Genomic DNA, 20942 nt, shown 5'->3' with positions numbered 1-20942 from the left:
ATAAATCAAATTAGATTAACACATACACTAATGCAAGCATTTTTTTCTCTGGAAAAATAGAGATGTTTAACTGGTTACTTTTTGGGGTGAGGCTGGAAGGTGGGGGTTGGGAAGAATTCATTTTTGAAAAAAATTTACCTTTCTGTAACTTTTGCTTTTTCTGACTGTGTATCTCTCAATTTTTTTTTTTTTTTTTTTTTTGAGACAGGGTCTTACTCTGTTACCCAAGCTGGAGTACAGTGGCACCATCTCAGCTCACTGCAACCTGTGCCTCCTGGGTTCAAGTGATTCTCCTGCGTCAGCCTCCCTAGTAGCTGACATTAGGGGCGCCCGCCATTGTACCCAGCTAATTTTTGTACTTTTAGTAGAGATGGCGGGTTTCATCATGTTGGCCAGGCTCGTCTCGAATTCCTGACTTCAGGCGATTGCCTGCCTAGGCCTCCCGAAGTGCTTGGATTACAAGCTTGAGCCACCGCCCCTGGCCTGTGTGTCTCTCTTTTTTTTAAATGGCAACAAAATGTAGCTGGGTAGAGGGATTTCAGCTGTGTTTTCTCTTCCCCATTCTTTTCCAATTTTCCATTTCTTTTGAACAAATGCAAAAGTGAGGCTACAATTCTCGTTTTTATTATTTTATTCTGTGATGACTGGAGAAGGGTCTCACCTGCCAGAGATCTGTGCAATTAAAAAAAAACCACAGCTGAACGCCTCAGGGTCTGGCAATTTTTTTTTTTTAATTTTTTTAATTTTTTTTTGAGACGGAGTCTCCCTCTGTTGCCCAGGCTGGCCTGCAAATGGGCGATCTCCACTCCCTGCAGCCCTGACCTCTCTGGCTCAAGTGACAGGCCCACCTTAGTCTCCCGAGTAGCTCGGACCACAGGCGCACACCATCATATCTGGCTAGGTTTTTTTTTTTTTTTTTCTTTTTGAGATAGAGTCTTGCTCGTTGCCCAGGCTGGAGTGCAGTGGCGCGATCTCGGCTCACTGCAAGCTCCGCCTCCTAGGTTCACGCCATTCTCCTGTCTCAGCCTCCGGAGTAGCTGGGACTACAGGCATATCCGGCTAATTTTTAAATTTTTTGTAGAGACCGGAGTCTCGCAATGTTGGCCAGGCTTGTCTCCAATTCCTGGGCTCAAGCGATCCTCCTGCCTTGGCCTCCCAAAGTGCTGGGATTACAGGTGTGAGTCACCTCCCCTGGCAGGGGGTTGACAATTTTTACAAAAATGTGGAACATTTGGGATTTTCATTTCTAAGATTATCCTCCTTGCGTCTCTCCCTGCTCCCCCACCAAATAAAAAAAAAGAAAAACAAACAAAAAACAAAACGAAAGCCCTTCTATGATTACAAAACCCAAACGTCTTATCTGAGAGGTCACCATTTGGAAGGCATTGTCATGAGCTCTCAGACTTGCGATTCTTTAACCAGCATTCCTGAAACCTAGGTGTCCTTAGGATTTTTCATTTTTTGGTTTCTACAAACAGCTTTTCAGGGAAGCTGGCTTTGGGGACGAGGCCTAAGGGAGGCACCAGAGGCAGAAAAGAGGGGCTCCTGCCCTCGTCCTCCGTGGCGTCCCCACCCCCACCATCTCCCTGCAGCCTCCGCCTCCGCTTCCATCCCACCCGCTTAGCTTTGACCCGCTCGGAGGAGCGCGTCCCGTGGTTGCCATGGAGACCGCCGGCCTGCAGGGGCCACAAACTGCAAGAGGGAGGGGAGGGGCGGGGCCGTGGGAGGCCCGGGGGCTGAGCGCGGCAGCTGGGACCCAGTCAGGGAGAAAGAGGAGAAAAATCCAGCGAAGCCCAACGACCTGGCTCTGCAAGCGAAAAACAACCTGAATAAGCCAGTAATTGTGAACAGGCCGCTCCCTGAGACCTTAACTTCCCCTAAGCCCCACGTATCTTTTCTTACCCTCTCGCCCGTCTCTTTTTCCTCCGTTCCCTCTTTAAAAATTTGCCTGGCTCCTTTACAAGTTAAATAAGATAACATTTATTTATTTATTTATTTATTATGTATTTACTTATTTGAGACGGAGTCTTGCTCTGTCGCCCAAGCTGGAGTGCAGTGGCGCGATCTTGTCTCACTGCAACCTCCGCCTACTGGGTTCAACCAATTCTCGTTCCTCAGCCTCCCCAGCTGGGATTACAGGCAGGTGCCACCACACCCGGCTAATTTTTGTATTTTGTTTGTTTCGTTTTGTTTTGTTTTTTGTTTTGTTTTTGAGACGGAGTTTCGTTCTTGTTGCCCAGGCTGGAGTGCAATGGCACAGTGTCAGCTCATTGCAACCTCTGCCTCCCAGGTTCAAGCGATTCTCCTGCCTGAGCCTCCCGAGTAGCTGGGATTATAGGCATAAGCCACCATGCCAGGCTAATTTTGTATTGCTAGTAGAGGCGAGGTTTAACCATGTTGGCCAGGTTGGTCTCGAACTCCTGACCTCAGGTAATCCACCCGCCTCAGCTTCCCAAAATGCTGGGATTACAGGAGTGAGCCACCGCGCCCGGCAATTTTTTTATTTTTTAGTAGAGATGGAGTTTTGCCATGTTGGCCAGGCTGGTCTCAAACTCCTGACCTCAGGTGATCCACTCGCCTCAGCCTCCCAAACTGCTGGGATTAAAGGCGTGAGCCACGGCGCCCAGCCTGAGATGGAGAATTTTCAAAAGAGTAGAGACAGATCGGACCTAAGTTTTTAAAAGATGCCCCCAGCTTCTGGGTGGGGCCTGGATTGCAAGCAGTGATGGGGAGGCAGGGAGCCCAGTGAGGGGATTCGTACACATCCAGGCAAGACAGCCTGCAAGTATTATGGCTGTTAAGGGGTTAAATGGTTCAACACATTTAGGAGAATGGGATTAGCTGTGTCTTTAGCATCTGCTACTACTGTTTATGCTAGTGCCTAAGATCTGGTTCTAATATTAGATCCACCACTGGGAGCTGTGCAACTTCAGACCAGCCTCAGTTTCCCCATCTGTAAAAAGATGATTGATGGCACTGGCCTTATTACCATGTGCCTCTGAGGATTCCTAACAAGGAGGCCTATTCAGCATATCTCTTGATGCCTGTTTCCAAAGATGTGGACCAATGCTAGTAGCAAGTACTGTAGCAGGACGAGCTTCGGACAAAACCCCTCAAACACCGGGTTAAGGAAGAATTTGGCTTTACTCGGCTGGGGACTTCGGCAGACTCGCCTCGCCTCGCCACTGCCGGGAGCTCTGGTAGACTTGCCTCTCAAGAGCCGAGCTTACTAGCATTGCTCCACATCTTGACTGTTTTTTTTTTTTTTTTTTTCCGAGACGGAGTCTCACTCTGTTGCCCAGGCTGGAGTGCAGTGGTGTGATCTCGGCTCACTGCAACCTCGGCCTCCCAGTTCAAGAGATTCTCCTGCCTCAGCTTCCAGAGTAGCTGGGACTACAGGCACATACCACCACACCCAGCTAATTTTTTTGTATTTTTAGTAGAGACGGAGTTTCACCATGTTAGCCAGGATGGTCTCGATCTCCTGACCTGGGAATCCGCCTGCCTCGGCCTCCCAAAGTGCTGGGATTACAGGCGTGAGGCCCCCCCGCCCGGCCATCTTGACTCTTTGCTGGGCACAAGAGGCAGACTATTCTGGATTCAAATCCAAACTCAACCACTCCCCCTGGCTGTGACCTTGAAAGAGTGGTTTTATGTCCTTGGGCATCAGTTTCTTCAGCTGTCTAATGGGAGTTGTACTCATGCTACCAGTCTCCTGCTATAGCAAGGATTTCCTGAGTTCATTCACAGAAAGCACTGGGAATGGCGCCTACTACACAGGAAGCGTCTCATAAACCCTGCCTATCCTTAGCCGTCTCATTCTTTTTTCAAAGTTGCAAAATATTTCACTGTAAGATACTACCATAAAATAGAGGCAGTCTCTACTCATGAACTTTTAGGGTTTTTTGTTGTTGTTTATTTGTGGGTTTTTTTTTTTTTTTTTTTTTTTTTTTGCACTTTTGTTTTTTTGAGACAGTCTCCCTCTGTTGCCCAGGCTGGAGTGCAGTGGCGCCATCTCTGCAACCTCCACCTCCCGGGTTCATGCCATTCTCCTGCCTCAGCCTCCCGCGTAGCTGGGACTACACACACGCACCACCACACCCGGCTAATTTTTGTATTTTTTGTAGAGACGAGGGTTTCACCATGTTGGCCAGGCTGGTCTCGAACTCCTGGCCTCCCAAAGTGCTGGGATTACAGGCATGAGCCACCGCGCCTGGCTATGAACATTCAGGTTTATTCATCCACTCAAAAATATGTAGAGCCCTGACCTCCTGCCAAGCGTCACAGGGGGACTGTTGCAATAAGATCCCGGTACCCATTTCTCTACCCACGCGTCTGGGTGTACGGGTACGGAGAGTCGTGTGAATTTAAAATGCTAATCTGTGGTGCCAGTGGCTCTCAAAAGGTAGAATCCACTGGCACACCCACCTCCAGGACTTGGCTGGAAACTTGCACATTTCGGATGGCAGGTTTGGGAACCGCTGCCTTTCAGCAAAGGTGCTGACGTGGGCCACCGCCGCTTCGCTGGGAAGCAATGGGCCCAGCTAGGCCCGAGGCGCGGCCACACCCCTGTGGGGGAGGGGAAGGAGGCCGCCCCGAAGGGAGTGGACAGCCCCCCTGTCAGTCTTCCAGAGTCTGGGAGTGTAAGATGAGACGGGGGAAGGTGGGCCTCATTCTGGCGGAGGGCAAGGAGGAACTTCCTGCTGTTGCGCTCCACCGTGCAGAGCCCTAAGCGCGCGGGCTGGCAGGCTGCGGCGCGTCAAGGTCAGCTTGGAGCTGGGTGGCGGCCTGCCTGGGGGCGGGGGACCCTACTGGGGGGCCGGGCTGAGGCCTCTCAGCGCCTCCGCCATATTGAATAGCCTCGACTGGACCGTCTTTGTCTGCGAAGTCCTCTCCCAAGTTCCAACCGCGTCCCCGGGGCCTGGGGCAGGAAGAATCGCTGGCAGCCCGCGCGGCCCAACTTGGAGCTGGGACACCACGTTTCCAGCTTGGAGTGGGCCTTGAACCTTGGGACTGACCTCGCCCCCGGCTCACGTAGGCATCCTGGAAATTGATTCTCCCAAGTCCTTGGTGGAGGAGCTGGACTTGGTCAAGACTGGACTTGTTGCAGGAGAAGAGATTGGAGGCGTTGGCTTGTCCCTGGCTGGGGAGTTGAGACTCTGCGGTCAGCGTTGCTGGGACTCCCCCCATCCAGTCCCTCTCTCAAGACTAAGGGCTACAGTCGTTTGTTGGGGCTCCTTGCTCCCTCACCGCAGATATCACCCTGGAGATCTTAAAGACTCTCGAGAAAAGCCACGTGGGGGGCTGGTTCCCCTGGGGCTTCCTCCCGTCCCCCGACTGCCTCATTCTTTGGAGCGTCCCCGATGTCTGCAAAGATGTGGATTTGGACGTCCTCGTGGAAGCCCTAAAGCCCGTGGGAACATTTAAGAAGATCGGCAAGGTGTTCCGCAAGGAGGAGGACTCCACGGTGGGGATGCTGCAGATCGGGGAGGACGTCGACTATTTGCTCATTCCCCGGGAGGTCAGGCTGGCCGGGGGCGTCTGGAGAGTTATCTCTAAGCCTGCCACCAAGGAAGCAGAATTTCGGGAGCGGCTGACCCAGTTCCTGGAAGAAGAGGGCCGCACCCTGGAGGACGTGGCCCGCATCATCGAGAAGAGCACCCCGCACCCGCCCCAGCCCCCCAAAAAGCCCAAGGAGCCCCGAGTGAGGAGGAGAGTGCAGCAGATGGTGACTCCTACGCTCCGGCTGGTCGTGGGCACGTATGACAGCAGCAACGCCAGCGACAGCGAGTTCAGCGACTTCGAGACCTCCAGAGACAAGAGCCGCCAGGGCCCGCGGCGGAGCAAGAAGGTGCGCAAAATGCCCGTCAGCTACCTGGGCAGCAAGTTCCTGGGAAGCGACGTGGAGAGCGAGGATGATGAGGAACTGGTCGAGGCATTTCTCCGGCGACAGGAGAAGCAGCCCACCGCGCCGCCTGCCCGCCGCCGCGTCAACCTGCCAGTGCCCATGTTTGAGGACAACCTGGGGCCTCAGCTGTCCAAGGCGGACAGGTGGCGGGAGTATGTCAGCCAGGTGTCCTGGGGGAAGCTGAAACGGAGGGTGAAGGGTTGGGCGCCGAGGGCGGGCCCCGGGGTGGGCGAGGCCGGGCTGGCCTCCACCCCAGTGGAGAGCGCAGGGGTATCCTCCGGCACCAGCCCCGGGGATCGTGTGGAAAATGCGGGAGATGTCTGTGCCCCGCAGGCCTCCCCTAGGCGATGGAGGCCCAAGATCAACTGGGCCTCGTTTAGGCGCCACAGGAAGGAGCAGACAGCGCCCACAGGTCAGGGGGCGGACATCGAGGCTGATCAGGGGGGAGAGGCTGCAGATAATCAGAGGGAAGAGGCCATAGCTGACCTGCGGGAAGAGGCTGCAGGTAATCAGAGAGCAGGGGCCCCAGCTGACCAGGGGGCAGAGGCTGCAGATAACCAGAGGGAAGAGGCTGCAGATAATCAGAGGTCAGGGGCCCCAGCTGACCAGGGGGCAGAGGCTGCAGATAACCAGAGGGAAGAGGCTGCAGATAATCAGAGGTCAGGGGCCCCGGCTGACCAGGGGGCAGAGGCTGCAGATAATCAGAGGGCCGAGGCCCCAGCTGACCATAGGCCACAGGGTGCAGATAACCTGAGGGAAGAGGCCCTGGCTGACCAGGGGTCAGAGGCTACAGATAATCAAAGGGAAGAGGCCATACATGACCAGAGGGAAAGGGCCGCAGCTGTCCAGGGTGCAGATAATCAGAGGGCACAGGCCCGGGCTGGCCAAAGGGCAGAGGCTGCACATAATCAGAGGGCAGGGGCCCCAGGTAGCCAGGAAGCTGAAGCCGCAGCTACCCAAGGGGCCACAGCAACAGCTTCAGGAGCCAGGGCCCGGAAACAGGTCAAGACAGTGAGGTTCCAGACCCCTGGACGCTTTTCGTGGTTTCGCAAGCACCGGAGAGCCTTCTGGCACACTCCCCGGTTGCCAACCCTGCCCAAGAGAGTCCCCAGGGCAGGCGAGGCCAGGAACCTCAGGGTGCTGAGGGCCGAGGCCAGAGCAGAAGCTGAGCAGGGAGAGCAAGAAGACCAGCTGTGAGGCGAGGGCTGGAGACAGCCCACGGGCCCTCCCTACAAGCCTGGGAGAGAAAGTTGTTCTTTCTGCCTCTGAACTTGAAAGTGGAGTTGGAGCGCTGCCCCCATCTCCACCTTACAACCCTCTTTATTCTCTTGTTAAAGTTTTGTCTCATGCATTGATTTTTAAAACATTTTTTAGAGACAGGGTCTCACTCTGTTGCCCAGGCTGGAGTGCAGTGGCATGATCACTGCAGCCTCAAACTTCTGGCCTCAAGTGATCCTCCTGCCTCAGCCTCCCAAAGTGCTGGGATGACAGGTGTGAGCCACCACGCGTACCACCTGATAAAAAAAAAATGTGTATATATATATATATATATATATATATTCACACACTGATTCCTTGTAGCAACCCAAAAAATGTAAACAAAGAATTCAATACAAGGGTGTTCCGTCACCTATAGTTTTAATTTCCTCAAATGCAACTCAAGGTGTTCAGCTTGATAAAAGGAGAGCGGGAGGGCAGGGGAGAAATTGCCTGCTTTTCCTGTCTCTTGTTTTGCCTGCACACTTAACGTGGACTGCCTCCTTGGACTTAAAAAGAGGACTCGAGCCAACATGCAAATAAAAAAAATGTATGAACTGATTTCTTAGCTTTGGACTTGGCAACTGACGAATGCTCTGGGGGTGACCCGGCCCTTCCTGTCCATTCCACTCCCATCCTTGATGATGGAGACACTTATGTTTATGTTGTCACTTCGCTTGCCATCCTCATGCCCCTGGACTCTGCTGCTTTGGAGGGGACAGGGCCCTTGGTTTGCATACCTCTCCCGATCTTGGTTGTAAGGTACAGTAAAAGCATCTGAAAAATGCGTTCAAAACACAGATTCTGGGGCCCTCAGCATCAGAGATGTGGATTTGCTAGCGGTGCCTGTGTGGCTCTGAATTCTGTTTGCATCAAGCTTCACAAACATCTGGGCAACTCGGCCACTGGACACATTGAAAACTCATTGCAATAGGAAAAGGCCTAAAAGAGGGGCTGTGGTTGGCCGGATGTGGTGGCTCACCCCTGTAATCCCAGCGCTTAGGGAGGCCGAGGTGGGTGGATACAAGGTCAAAAGATCAAGACCATTCTGGCCAACATGGTGAAACCCTGTCTCTACTAAAAATACAAAAATTAGCCTGGCCTGGTGGTGCACGCCTGTAGTCCCAGCTACTAGGGAGGCTGAGGCAGGAGAATCTCTTGAATCCGGGAGGTGGAGGTTACAGTGAGCCGAGATCGTACCATTGCACTCCAGCCTAGCGACAGAGTGAGACTCTGTCTCAAAAAAAAAAAAAAAAAAAGGCTGTGTGTATTGTGCATTAATTGCTTGTGCATTAATTGCTGCTGCTGCTGCTTTTTGTTTTGAGATGGAGTCTCTGTCACCCAGGCTGGAGTATGGTGGCGCGATCTCGGTTCACTGCAACCTCCGCCTCCCGGGTTCAAGTGATTCTCCTCCCTCAGCCTCCCAAGTAGCTGGGACTACAGGCGTGTGCCACCACACCTGGTTAATTTTTGTATTTTTAGTAGAGATGGGGTTTCACCATGCTGGCCAAGCCTGTCTTGAACTCCTAACCTCAACTGATCTGCCCACCTCGGCTTCTCAAAGTGCTGGGATTACAGGCATGAGCCACTGCACCCGGCCAACTGCTTCCTGTAATTGGGAAGAAATTGGGTTGCTAAGGCCCTGTGGAGGTTGGGAGGAAGCTGGGGGCCTCTCCCTGTATTGCCTTGTGTCCCCACAACCACCAGCAGTGAAAAACAGCAAATGATCACACTCTAGCCTTGCTGAGGGCAGGAGAAAAGGGAGTTCATGGAGGTCCAGGGGCCAGTCTGTCTTCCTAACTGGTTGCAGGCCTGGCCTAAGTTTCTTACTTTTTTTCTCTGGAAAGTAAAGAATTGTATCCCACCACCCTCCTTTTGTTTTTCTCTCTTCCACGCTCCTCCCTCCCTCCCTTCCTTCCCCTCCTTTCCCTCCTTCCCCTCCCCTCCCCTCCCTCCCTTCCTTCCTTCGTCTTTCTCTTTCTTTTTCTTTCTTTCTCCCTCCCTCCCTTCCTTCCTATTTTCCTTCCTCCCTCCCTCCCTCCCTTCCTTCCTTCCTCCCTCCCTCCCTCCCTTCCTTCCTCCTTCCCTCCCTCCCTCCCTCTCTCTCTCTCTCTTTTCTTTCTTTCTGTCTCTCTCGCTCTCTCCTTTCTCTTTCCCTTTCTGTCTTTTCTTTCTTTCAAGGCAGTGTCTGGCTCTGTCACCCAGGCTGGAGTGCAGTAGTGCAGTCGCAGCTCACTTGCACTCTTGGGATCAGGGGATCCTCTGGCCTCGGCTTCCGAGAGCACGGGGATGATGGGAGTGAGCCACCGCACCCCACCCCAGCTCTTTTCTGAGTGGAGTGGTTGCTACCTGGCGTGCCGCATGGCCTTGCTAGAGCCCTTTTGTGCATGGTGGTGGATACTTGGCCGTGTAGTCCACGGCTCACAGCCTGGCAAGAGTGAGGCCCTGGGGGCTTTGGAAGAAATACAAGCTGTGGACCTCACCTGGAGGGGAGGCTTTGCAGGTGCAGGGAGGAGGAGAGGCTGGGTGGGAAGGTTCTGGCTGGTGGTGGGGAGGGAGGCTGTCCTTTGCTGCTGCCCACCTCAGAGGGCAGAGGTACGTGACCACGGGGACCTGGCCTGCCTGAGGAGCCAGAAGGTAAAAAGGAACAGCAGAGACAGATGCTGGGAGGGATTTGGAGACGGGAGGAGCAAACAGCATGAACGCAGGAAATGAAGACTCAGAGCGAGTCTCTCTGCTCCTCCTCCCTGCAGCACCCAGAGCTCTGGGCTGTCTCCGGGGAACATCGGGGGGCCTATGAGAAGGAAAGCGGTGTGGACCCCAAACAAGTGGCAAGATGGATTTAACGTGGAGTTGTGCGGATTTCACAGACATCAAGCAACACTGGGCCAGTCCCTCTCACTGCCACACACGTGTGTACACACACATATACACATGCACAGTCGGACCCAGGCACGCAGGCACAGCACATACCACAGACACATGTACACACACAGGCACCACTGGCAGACCACATTCACCAACAGACATAATTAACCTGCCCGTACATAGACACAGACACGGACACACACGTGTAGCACACACACATGTACTCACAGAGGCACACAGATCCACTGTGCTCTGGGAAGGCAACCCCCACACACCCACAGACCCATTCACGCAAACACTGCCGTACTTGCAAATGCCAACGTGTTCATCCACTCAGGACACGTCACACACTGCTAGATGCCATTGGACACTTTGATCCCCTCAGCCACATGGGCACACTCATATGTTATCACACAGAAACTCAAACGCTAGTCAGTCACAGACATGCTTGCAGAAACAGTTTCACACCCGGGTGCGGGGGCTCACACCTGTAATCCCAGCATTTTGGGAGGCTGAGGTGGGTGGATCACCTGAAGTCGGGAGTTCGAGACCAGCCTGGCCAACATGGTGAAACCCCGTCTGTTCTAAAAATACAAAAAATTAGCTGGGCATGATGGTGCATGCCTGTCATCCCGGCTACTCAGGGCTGAGGTAGGAGAAGAATCGCCTGAACCCGGGAGGCGGAGGTCGTGGTGAGCTGAGATTGCGCTATTGCACTCCAACCTGGGCAACAAGAGCGAAACCCTGACTCAAAAAACAAAACAAAACAAACAAAAACAGTTTCACACCGTCTCCCTGGGTTGGTTGGTTGGTTTGTTTTAGACAGAGTCTCCATCACCTGGGCTGGAGTGCAGTGGCACGATCTCAGCTCACTGTATACTCTGCCTCCTGGTTCAAGTGATTCCCATGCCTCAGCCTCCTGAGTCTTATTTGTATACCCGGCCATCCCTGGGTCTTATTTGCATAGCCTTTCTGGGTGGCCTTGAGGCTTTGGGCAAGTCTGACCCCACTGAGTCAAAATTTGTTCCCCCTCGAGTGAACACAACGTTTTCTGAACTCCTGTTCCCAGCATCCCCACCGCAAGCATTCGGGGAGGCCCCAGACGTGGGGGGAGCCCTCTAGTAACTGAGACAGAACAGGGTGTTCAGTATTAGATTTCATCCCAGGGGCTTTGAAACAGCGTCTGCTAGGGCCAGTCAGTCCCTTGATGCCTCTGGGGTTTGGTTTCAAATGCACGAAGGTTTCCACCTGGAAAACCAGAGATTGGGTTCTGAATCCACCTTCATCTGGACCAGTCCAGCTGCTCCTCATTGTCACCAAAGAGGAACATAAGAGGCCACAGGTGATTCCAGAACACAGCCATGGAGGGGAGGGATGCCACTCTGAGACATGGGGGTGGAGGGGCTGGGTACAGTGGCTCACTCCTGTAATCCCAGCACTTTGGGGGGTCGAGATGGGCAGATCACTTGAGGTCAGGAGTTTGAGACCAGCCTGGCCAACGTGGCGAAAACCCGTCTGTACTATAAATACAAAAATTAGCTGGGCGTGGTGGCAGGTGCTTGTAATCCCAGCTACCTGGGAGGCTGAGGCATGAGAATTGCTTGAACCCAGGAGGCGGAGGTTGCAGTGAGCCGAGATTGCACCACTGCACTCCAGCCTAGGCGACAGAGCGAGATTCTATCAAACAAACAAACAAACAAAAGACACGGGGGTGGAAGGATTTCTGATTTCTGAGTCCCCCTCCCAGGCCCACAGGGTGTGACAGGAGAAGAGGAAATGGTTGGGTACTGGGTGAAGAGAAATTTGGAGCTCGGCTGCCTGGCTCCCCCAGCACTGCCCCTTGCAAGCTGTGTGACCTTGGGCTGGTTACTTGACCTCTCTGTGCCTCCATGTCCTCATGGGAAAGGGGGATCATAGCAGAGCTTTCCTTCCAGCATTGCTCAGGGTACTGAAAAGGGTGTGATGTGTTCGTGCTCAAATCAACCTTAGGAGACATCATCTCGTCTTATTCCTGCTACCTATCAGCAGCGGCCAGTTCTTGACTGCACATGCCGGCCTTGACAGAGACCCTAAGGTAGCAATCCCCGCCCCGGCTGCCCCTGGAATGGCCCGGAGCCCTTGTCCAGCATGCACATAGGAGCCACTCTCGGAATCTCGGGATGGTGCAGAGCACCACTGGGGCAGCAACAGTCCCTAAAGCTTCCCAGGTGATTCCCAGCAATGGGCAGCCAGGGTGACAGCTGTGACCTTAGGGATCCTAGAGACCATCAGACCTCAGAGCTGGGGTCTCAGACTGTGATTCCGGACCATTTCTCAAGCTGGTCCCGTATCGCAGGTGCCTGGGGGGGTCCTTTGAAAACTCAGCTTTCTGGGCTCCCCGCCCAAAGGGGTTCTGTAGGTCTCAGGTGGGCCAGATAATGTGTACCTAGTTCCCAGGAGACGTTGATGCATCTGGTCCAGGACCTGACTTTGAGAACCGCTGTCCTGCTACTTTCTGCAGTCTAGCGTTGAAAGGCCCGGGAAAACTTCGGCGCTTCCAGTGCTGGGGAAAAACCATCGCAGGCACGATTTAATATGTATTTGTTTGTTTGTTTGTTTGTTTATTTATATTTATTTTTGTCTAGACGAGAGGCGGGGAGTGGGGGTTGAGGGTGGGTCACTATTTTGCTCAGGCCGGTCTTGAACTCCTGGCCTCCAGCCATCTCTTCCCGCACGATTTTTTTTTAATCTTTTTTTTTTTTTTTTTTTTTTTTTTTTGAGACAGAGTCTTGCTCTGTCACCCAGGCTGGAGTGCAGTGGCCGGATCTCAGCTCACTACAAGCTCTGCCTCCTGGGTTTATGCCATTCTCCTGCCTCAGCCTCCCGAGTAGCTGGGACTACAGGTGCCCACCACTTCGCCCGGCTAGTTTTTTGTATTTTTTAGTAGAGACGGGGTTTCACCGTGTTAGCCAGGATGGTCTCGATCTCCTGACCTCGTGATCCGCCCGTCTCGGCCTCCCAAAGTGCTGGGATTACAGGCTTGAGCCACCGCGCCCGGCCTCCCGCACGATTTTTACCAGCGGCCCTGGAGCGCCTCTTGGTGGTTAAATGGGGCGCTGCCGCTCCTGCGCGTTGACATGCGCTCTGCATATCTCGATGTAGGAGATGTGGCCTCTTATGCAAGGGGCGGAGACTGCGCCGGGGAGGGCGGGGCCTCGGTGGAAACCGGGTCTGGGGAACCGGATGGGGGTAGAGAGTGTCGTTTTCTGTCCCCGGAACCCAGACTTCTCCCTCCCTCCAGCACCTGGTCATATCCCTAGGAGTTTTAGGGCGCCCCTGTCTTCTGAGCTGGCTCCGGGATCGGCGGGGGTCAGGATCCAGATCCCCGCCCGGGCCCGCTGTCTGAAAGTCGACACGGCCGAACCTCCCCCAGGCCCCCCAGCGAACTCTGCAAGCTCATTTCCAGGCTGCCTCACTTTTAAACTCCAGGCACGTGGGAATCCAACCCGACAGCGACCACCATGGAGGCAGGTGGTATTCTTTGGCGCCACTGCCTCCCCTACGCCAGCACCAAGCCTGGCACGGGAGGGGCAGTAGTCACACATTAATAACCCCCTATTATCACACCCTGACTTGGGGCTTTAAACCTGGCTCTTCCTGCATCTCGCGTCATGCGCTTCCCCCAGGCATCTGCTGGCCGCACCCCCTCACCTCCTTCGGGTCTTTGCTTACTTGGCACCTTCCCAGTGAGGGTTTTCCAGGCCGCCCCGTTTCCGATGACTGCAAACCCTCTCCTGCCCCGACCCTCCTAGGGGGCCCTGCCTGCCAGACTTTTGTCCCCAGCAGGCCTCACTCCCTAATGCATGGATTTCGTCTTCATCTAGGAGGCATACCCACTGCATCCCCACCGCACGCTCGCTCCAGGAGGTTCCTGTTTCTTGCACCTAGAACAGGGCCTGGGACGCCCCGGGACCCTTCCTTGCGAGACCTCAGGGCCTTTACGCGGCCACCCCTTCGATCTCAAACGCTCTTCTCCACTCACTGGGCGCACTCCCTCCAGGGGGCCTATCTTTTCCAGCACATTCCCCACTAGGCGCATCTGGGGTCGGCCTTTCCCAGTCCGGGTGGTTTCTATCGACCGTCAGTATTCAACAAATAACTGAGCAGTTGCTGGGGCCGGGAACACCTCGGGGACAGGTCAGAGATGACCTTGAGGGACTCTACTGCCTCTCCCCGCCACGCCCACCTGCCCCCTGCGGGGTAGGACCCCGCAACCACAACTCCAGAGTCCTCTGCAGGGACTGCTGTTGCTATGGGAGAGGAAGCCAGAGGAAGGGGACGCCATCTAGGGGATACTTGGGCCGTGGTGGCAGCAGCAGCAGTGACGGCCACCGCTGCGAACCAGGGGCTCCTGCCTGGCCAGCGCAGCCAGCTGGGTTCTGGGCAGCAGCGTTTTCCACGTGGCTCCTCCAATCCTCACGAGCGAGCAGCTCCCTGCATTGCTAGTCGTGAGCCCACCTGACTTCCTACTCTCAGCACTTCCTGATTGCGACGCCCGCCCGTGTCACCAATTTCCTCTATTAACCTCCTTGACAAGTCGGCATGCTATTGAGAAACAAATGAGCGCACCAGGGGCAATCAGAGCTCTGAAAAATAAAGCGAGCAAGTGCAGAAAAGGTTACATTTTTTTTTTTTTCTTTTTGAGACAGGATCTTGCTCTGTCACCCAGGCTGGAGTGCAGAGGCACGATCTCGGCTCACTGCCCCTCTGCCTCCCGGGTTCAAGCAATTCTCGTGCCTCAGCCTCCCGAGTAGCTGGGATTACAGGCAGGCGCCACCACGCGAGGCTAATTTTTGTATTTTTAATAGAGACGGGGTTTCTCCATGTTGGCCAGGCTGGTGTCGAACTCCTGGCCTTAAGCGATCCACCTGCCTTGGCCTCCCAAAGTGCTGGGATTACAGGCGTGAGCCACCGCGCCCGGCCCATGTGATTTTATTTGAACACAGATAACTAACTGTCTTTGAGTTAGAGACAGGACTTTGGGGCCCAGAAGAGGTGGGAACTCCAAGGGGTTGAGAGAGGAGAGCCTGGCTCCACAAAGGAGGTCTGGAGGGGAGTGTCCACCATGTTATTTGAGGATCCAGCAGGCAGGGCCTTAAGAGCAGCTCCACGCTCCAACAAGAGAGAAACTGCCCCAAATGGGTCATGAGGACAGCTCTGGGAAAGGGGCCCCAAGAAAACTCCTTTAAACATCCCTGTTTCACTGACAGGAAGACTTCGGCCCAGAGTGGACGGGAAACAGAGAAGCGTAAGCCTCAAATAGTTAGAATGGTAGCTGAGACCAAATTTTGAGAATTGAAAATGTTTGCATACCATACAAATGAAAATCAGAAAAATATATGTGGATTGGCAAAAGGGCACCCTCTTTCCCCAACACTTTGCCGCCATCTGCTGGAGAAGTGTTGTAATGACTATAAAACACCGTGGTGCTGCAGCGCCCCCTAGCGCCATGCAGTTGACAGTCACAGAACAGTTCCAAGAGAATTTTTTTTTTCCCCACCGGGACGTTTCTGAGTTTATTTGGGGCACACCCGGGCGAAGGCCCTGAACCTAGAAGAAGGTGTTGGGCCTCTTGGTGGTGAAGCGTGGCTTGTGCTGACGGCGCAGGACCCGGCGAGGCAGCGGGAACTTGATCTTGGAGTCGTGGAACTGCTTGACAGCTGGCCGACGGCACTTGCTGGCTACGATCTCCCCCACCTTCATGATCTGAATGGAGCGGGCCCGGGTGCGGTGCCGGGCGCCCGCGTCTCGGTAGCACTGGGCGACAGCGCCCGCAGTGGTCAGCTTCCGGTATTCCCCTTACGTGTTGTGGGTGCCGCTCCGGGAGTCACAGAGCAGCCAGATGCCGAAGTTCTTCACCCGCAGTGGGGACTTCTCAAACACCTGCCCACAGTAGACAGTCTCCCCTGAAGACTTCATCTTCTTTAACTGAGATACGAAGTACCAGAAGCGGGACTTGGCGACGACAGGATTAGGCGCAAAGATTCGCATGCGGTAGAGGGGCGGTGTGTGGCATTTGGGGGTGGGCAGGCAGCGACCCACCACCTTGTGGGTCTACTCTCGTAGGGTGCCTGAAGCCTTCATGGCGTCCTCTCCGCGCTCGCCGCCACCCGCAAAAGCGAGAATTTTCTTTTTTTGAGACGGAGTCTCGCTCTGTAGCCCAGGCTGGAATACAGTGGAGCGATCTCGGCTCACTGCAACCTCCGCCTCCTGGGTCCCGGTTCAAGCAATTCTGCCTCAGCTTCCTGAGTAGCTGGGATTACAGGCACGTGCCACCACGCCCAGCTAATTTTTTTTGTATTTTTAGTAGAGACGGGGTTTCACCATGTTGGCCAGGCTAGTGTTAAACTCCTGACCTCTGATCCGCCCGCCTCGGTCTCCCAAAGTGCTGGGATTACAGGCGTGATCCACCCCGCCCGGTGGAGAAATCTTAAAAAGACCGCTAACAAAAATGCTTTGAGGCCGGGCGTGGTGACTCACGCCTGTAATCCCAGCACTTTGGGCAGTCGAGGCGGGCAGATCACGTGAGGTCCGGAGTTCGAGACCAGCCTGACCAACATGGTGAAACCCCATCTCTACTAAAAATACAAAAATTAGCTGGGCGTGGTGGCGCACGCCTGTAGTCCCAGCTACTCAGGAGGCTTGAACCCGGGAGGCAGAGGCTTCAGTGAGCCGAGGTCGCGCCACTGCACTCCAGTCTGGGCGACAGAGCCAGACTCCATCTCAGGAAAAAAAAAAAAAAAAAAAAAAAAAAAAGCCTTGAGAGCTGCACAGCTCTGGGGAAAGTCGTGATTCTGTTCAGGGGTAAGGTTAGGGACCATCCATGTACTAAAAATGGAAAAATCAGATTAACCAGGCAGGATAAATTCTTGCCATCATAAAATTTTTGTTTGCTAAAAGGGGTCAAAAGCTTTTCCCCAGATATTATTTTAGCATTTGGCATCAAAGGGCGGTTGCAAAGACCCTAAGTGCCTGTAAACCGCCTGACACGTAAAGCGCTCAATGCTACTGCAAACTGGTTCAGGGCACAGACTCTGCAGCCAGTCAGCTGGTGCTCAAGTCCCGTTCTGCCACTTGCTGGCTGTGTGACTCTGAGTATGTAACTTAACCTCTCTGTACTTCAACTTGCTTATCTGCAAACTGGGCATCTGAAAAGTGTCTGAGTTGGAATGAAATGTTAATGCGTGTAAACTGTTAGAACAGAGCCAAGGGGCCAGGCGTGGAGAATCACCCTGCTGCTCCTCGACTTATCCTGAAATGGGTGTCCACCCTGCCCCTCCTGGTCCCTTCAGGTTTTCACTGCTTCCACACGTTTTCCAGTGTCCAAATTCCTCAACCTGGCTCCCCACATCTGCTGGACCCTGGAGATGAGAGCCACAGGAGGGTGTGGGCAGAGGGAACCATCGGCCCAGTTCCTCCATCTGCCAGGTGTGGTGCTGGCAAGGAGGGGTGGGGTGGTGGCCTGTCCCTCTGGCTGCCAAGCAACTGACACCCCCCATAGGTGGGAGGCAGGCCCTCCCCCCCACTGGTGCTATGGACGTTAGGTCATCTCTCTGCCTGCCCTGGTGGCCAGAGCTTGGGTCTGTGACCTAATCATGGCCATTGACAGATGAGGGCCGGGGAAGACAGCGTGAAAGGGACCAAGAGAACGACAGGGAGACAGAACTCAGGTCCTTCCTGCCTTGGAGTCTCTGCTCCATCCAGCTGGGTGGATGCCTGGGTCCATCCTGGTCCATCCTCCCCCAGGTTCTCTGGTCTTTACTTCACAGCTTCCTTGGTCGGTGGTGAGGCTTCTTTGGACCCCTAACTCATGTCCACGACTCCTGGAAGTTCACATCTGCTCCTGCCAGACCCTGAGACTCCCCAGCAGCCTCCGACACCATTGCTTAGTGTCCACACCTGCCCCCAGCATCTCCCCCACCTCCGTGTGCCTGGCACGTCCCCAGCTTGATGACCCTGATCCAAACTGTAAGGTGTCCCCTACTTCAGCAGACTCCTGTGCTCAAGCGATCCATATGCCTCTGCCTTCCCAAGTGCTGGGATCACAGGCGTGAGCCCCTGTGCCCGGCCAGCCCTGGATGTTCATCACCTGCCTCTATGGGTGTCTCTCGGTCATACTCCCTTTTGGAAGTTACTGTTTCTTTTTTGTTAAATTCATTGCCTCTAAGTTCAGAGCCCTACTCACGTGTATTTATCCCCCTTGATTCCCCAAAACGTTATTGGCTTACCCAGACCTTCCCCCATTAAATGCTTTCGCTCCCTCCCATATCCTTTCCGTTTCCCTGAGCCCAGCTCTGTGGCGTTGATCTGCTCAAAGTTCTGGTCCTTCTGGTGGGTGTGCCTGAGTCTCTTTGTTCTGACTTTACCAAGACATTGGTCGCCGTAAAGACCCCATCTCTTGCAGCATCTTCTGAATTTCTCTTCTCGTTTAAAAACTTCCTCCAATAGCCACTTGGAAAAAGATAAAATTAGACCCATTCCTCATATCACATACAAGAAGGAACTCCAAATAGACTGGAGATCTTGACATAAAGAAGAAACCCGAGGGAACTTCCCTGAAACCCGGGTGTAGGGAGAAGTACCGACTCCCACGCCAGCACAATTAAAGAAATACTGATACATTTGGCTTCATAAAAATAAACTTGTACCGTGGCAACAAACCACAAGTGAAGTCTAAAGATAAAAGACAGTCTGGGATATAGACTTTCACATGGTTAAGGTGGTACAGTTTATGTTATGTGCTTTTCACCACCATTTAACAAAAAAGGACAGAATGGGGGGAAATGATCCGCAACGTACATCACAAGCATGGGGCCTCTGCTGTGTCCCCTCCGCGGTGCTCCCACTGGAGAGCCCAGCCACACCCGGCGGGGAGGAGACGGCGGCCGGACAGGGAGCATTCTTCAGTCTCGGGGAGGGGGAGGAGGGTGATCGTCACAAACGTCCATGTCAAAGACAAAGGGGCTGGGGAAACGTTGCAGATTGAAGGAAATGAAAGAGACAATTGAATGTGAGGCAGGACATTGCTGAGGCAAGTGCTACAGCTGGAATGCAGTTGGTTGATTTAAATATAAACATTGAATGCTCCCATGAGGGACCCAGCTGCCACATTGAGAGCAGCTCAGGCCACATGAAGGCCACACGCAGGCGCCCCAGTGCCGGCCCAGCTAACGGCCCACAGCAACTGCAGTCACGGGAGTCAGCCCCCATGGAGTCCAGCCGGGCGAGTCTTCAGATGCCTCCAGCCCCAAATGCCCCCTAACCACAAATGCCGCAGCCCTCAGGTGCGCCCTGCACAGCCAAGCCCAGCCAATCACAGAACTGAGGAAGACAGCAAGGCGTTCATTGTTTAAGCCGGTGAGGGTTAGGGTGTTTGCTATGCAGCTGTGCAGCACAGGAGTAGCCTTGACTAAAGAAAAGGCTGGCTCATCATTCTCAGCAAACTATCGCAAGAACAGAAAACCAAACACCGCATGTTCTCACTCATACGTGGGAACTGAACAATGAGATCACTTGGACTCGGGAAGGGGAACATCACACACCGGGGCCTATCATGGGGAGGGGACGGGGGGGAGGGATTGCACTGGGAGTTATACCTGATGTAAATGACGAGTTGATGGGTGCAGCACACCAACATGGCACAAGTATACATATGTAACAAACCTGCACGTTATGCACATGTACCCTAGAACTTAAAGTATAATAAAAAAAAAAAAAAAAAAAAAGGCTGGCTCCTGGAGGTCACCTGGGAGCCTGTGGCATGTCCTCCCTCATAGAAACATCTCTTTTATCTGGGGCCCTGGGCCACAGTGGACAGTCTATGCTAAGGATGTGATTTAGGGCGGGGGCCGTGGGTCTCTCTGGAGGCTACAGTCAACCATGTGGGGTGAGCAGTCCCCATGACCAACCCCTGAAGAAAACCCTGGATGCAGAGGCCTGGGTGAGCTTCCCTAGGTGACCACACTCCAGTATGCTGTCGCATCCACACGGGGAAAATGAGCGCCGTCCACACGACTCCACAGGAGAGGGCAGCAGGACACTCACGCCCGCCTCTTCCCTCCGCTCATTCTCACCCCCATCTTTTCACTGTAATGGACCCTAACTGTGAGGATAATGGCTGCTCTGGGTCCCGGGAGACCTCCTGAACTGCAGCAGCAGGGAACCCCGACACCCAGTGAGTCCGAGACTCCCATCAGGTCTGACGTGCCCTCCCGACAACCATGGTGGCTGCTTTTGTCTTTCCCAGGGAAATGAATGGCAATGGCAACCTGGGCCTCAGGCCTGTTTTCCCGAAGCCATGTGTACTTGGCTTCCGGAGCCCGGCGCACCTGCCCCCAGAGGGCGGTGCACTCACTGCCAGGCTGATGGGCCTTAGAGAACGCCTCCCCAGCACCTACGCGCAATCAGGACGGCAGATGCCTCATGTCTGCCTGGGAGGCCTCCAAAGGGCCCAACGCTCCTGGACTCGGCCCTGCAGGAGTCATTTGCTCTAGACCATCCCCCAGTGCCACTTATCACCGGAGAAAGCTGAGTCCAGAGGAGCTCAAACTTGGAAACACAATCTCTCTGGAGGACCGAGGCCTAACGGGGCAGCCTGAATGGGATCCAGCGTTAACCGTGACTAAGAGCCACCTGGGAGTGAGACAAGGGTCCTCTTGGTCTCTCTCAATGACTGGAGACGCCTGCCTCATCGTGCTAGGCCCACTGCTGGGCCTACCCTGAGCAGGGAGCAGGGAGCGGCACTGTCACGCTTGTTGCTGGAGCCAGCAAAGGGTGAGGAGCTTCTTCAGCTTCCTCTCTGCTCCACTCAGTGCTGGCCTCATCGGCCCTACCCAGGTGACAGAACTCTCCCCCGGAGCCCACGGTGCTG

At 54.2% G+C, this 20942-nt stretch overlaps 1 protein-coding gene and 1 pseudogene across 1 annotated transcript; one reads left to right on the top strand and one right to left on the bottom strand.

The window, feature by feature from the left end:
* The first annotated feature begins 4628 nt into the window (after window positions 1–4628).
* CCDC8 (coiled-coil domain containing 8) lies at window positions 4629–7965 on the top strand. Its single transcript, XM_010377435.2, has one exon. The coding sequence runs from the start codon at window positions 5474–5476 to the stop codon at window positions 7103–7105; it is 1632 nt and encodes a 543-aa protein (XP_010375737.2). The 5' UTR covers window positions 4629–5473; the 3' UTR covers window positions 7106–7965.
* Window positions 7966–15592: 7627 nt separating this feature from the next.
* LOC104673412 lies at window positions 15593–16116 on the bottom strand (annotated as a pseudogene).
* Window positions 16117–20942: the final 4826 nt, after the last annotated feature.

This window comes from Rhinopithecus roxellana, chromosome 12 (assembly GCF_007565055.1).
Source record: "Rhinopithecus roxellana isolate Shanxi Qingling chromosome 12, ASM756505v1, whole genome shotgun sequence".
NCBI lineage: Eukaryota > Metazoa > Chordata > Mammalia > Primates > Cercopithecidae > Rhinopithecus > Rhinopithecus roxellana.
Note: the sequence above shows the minus strand (reverse complement) of the source record. Positions and strands in the feature narration are given on the sequence as shown.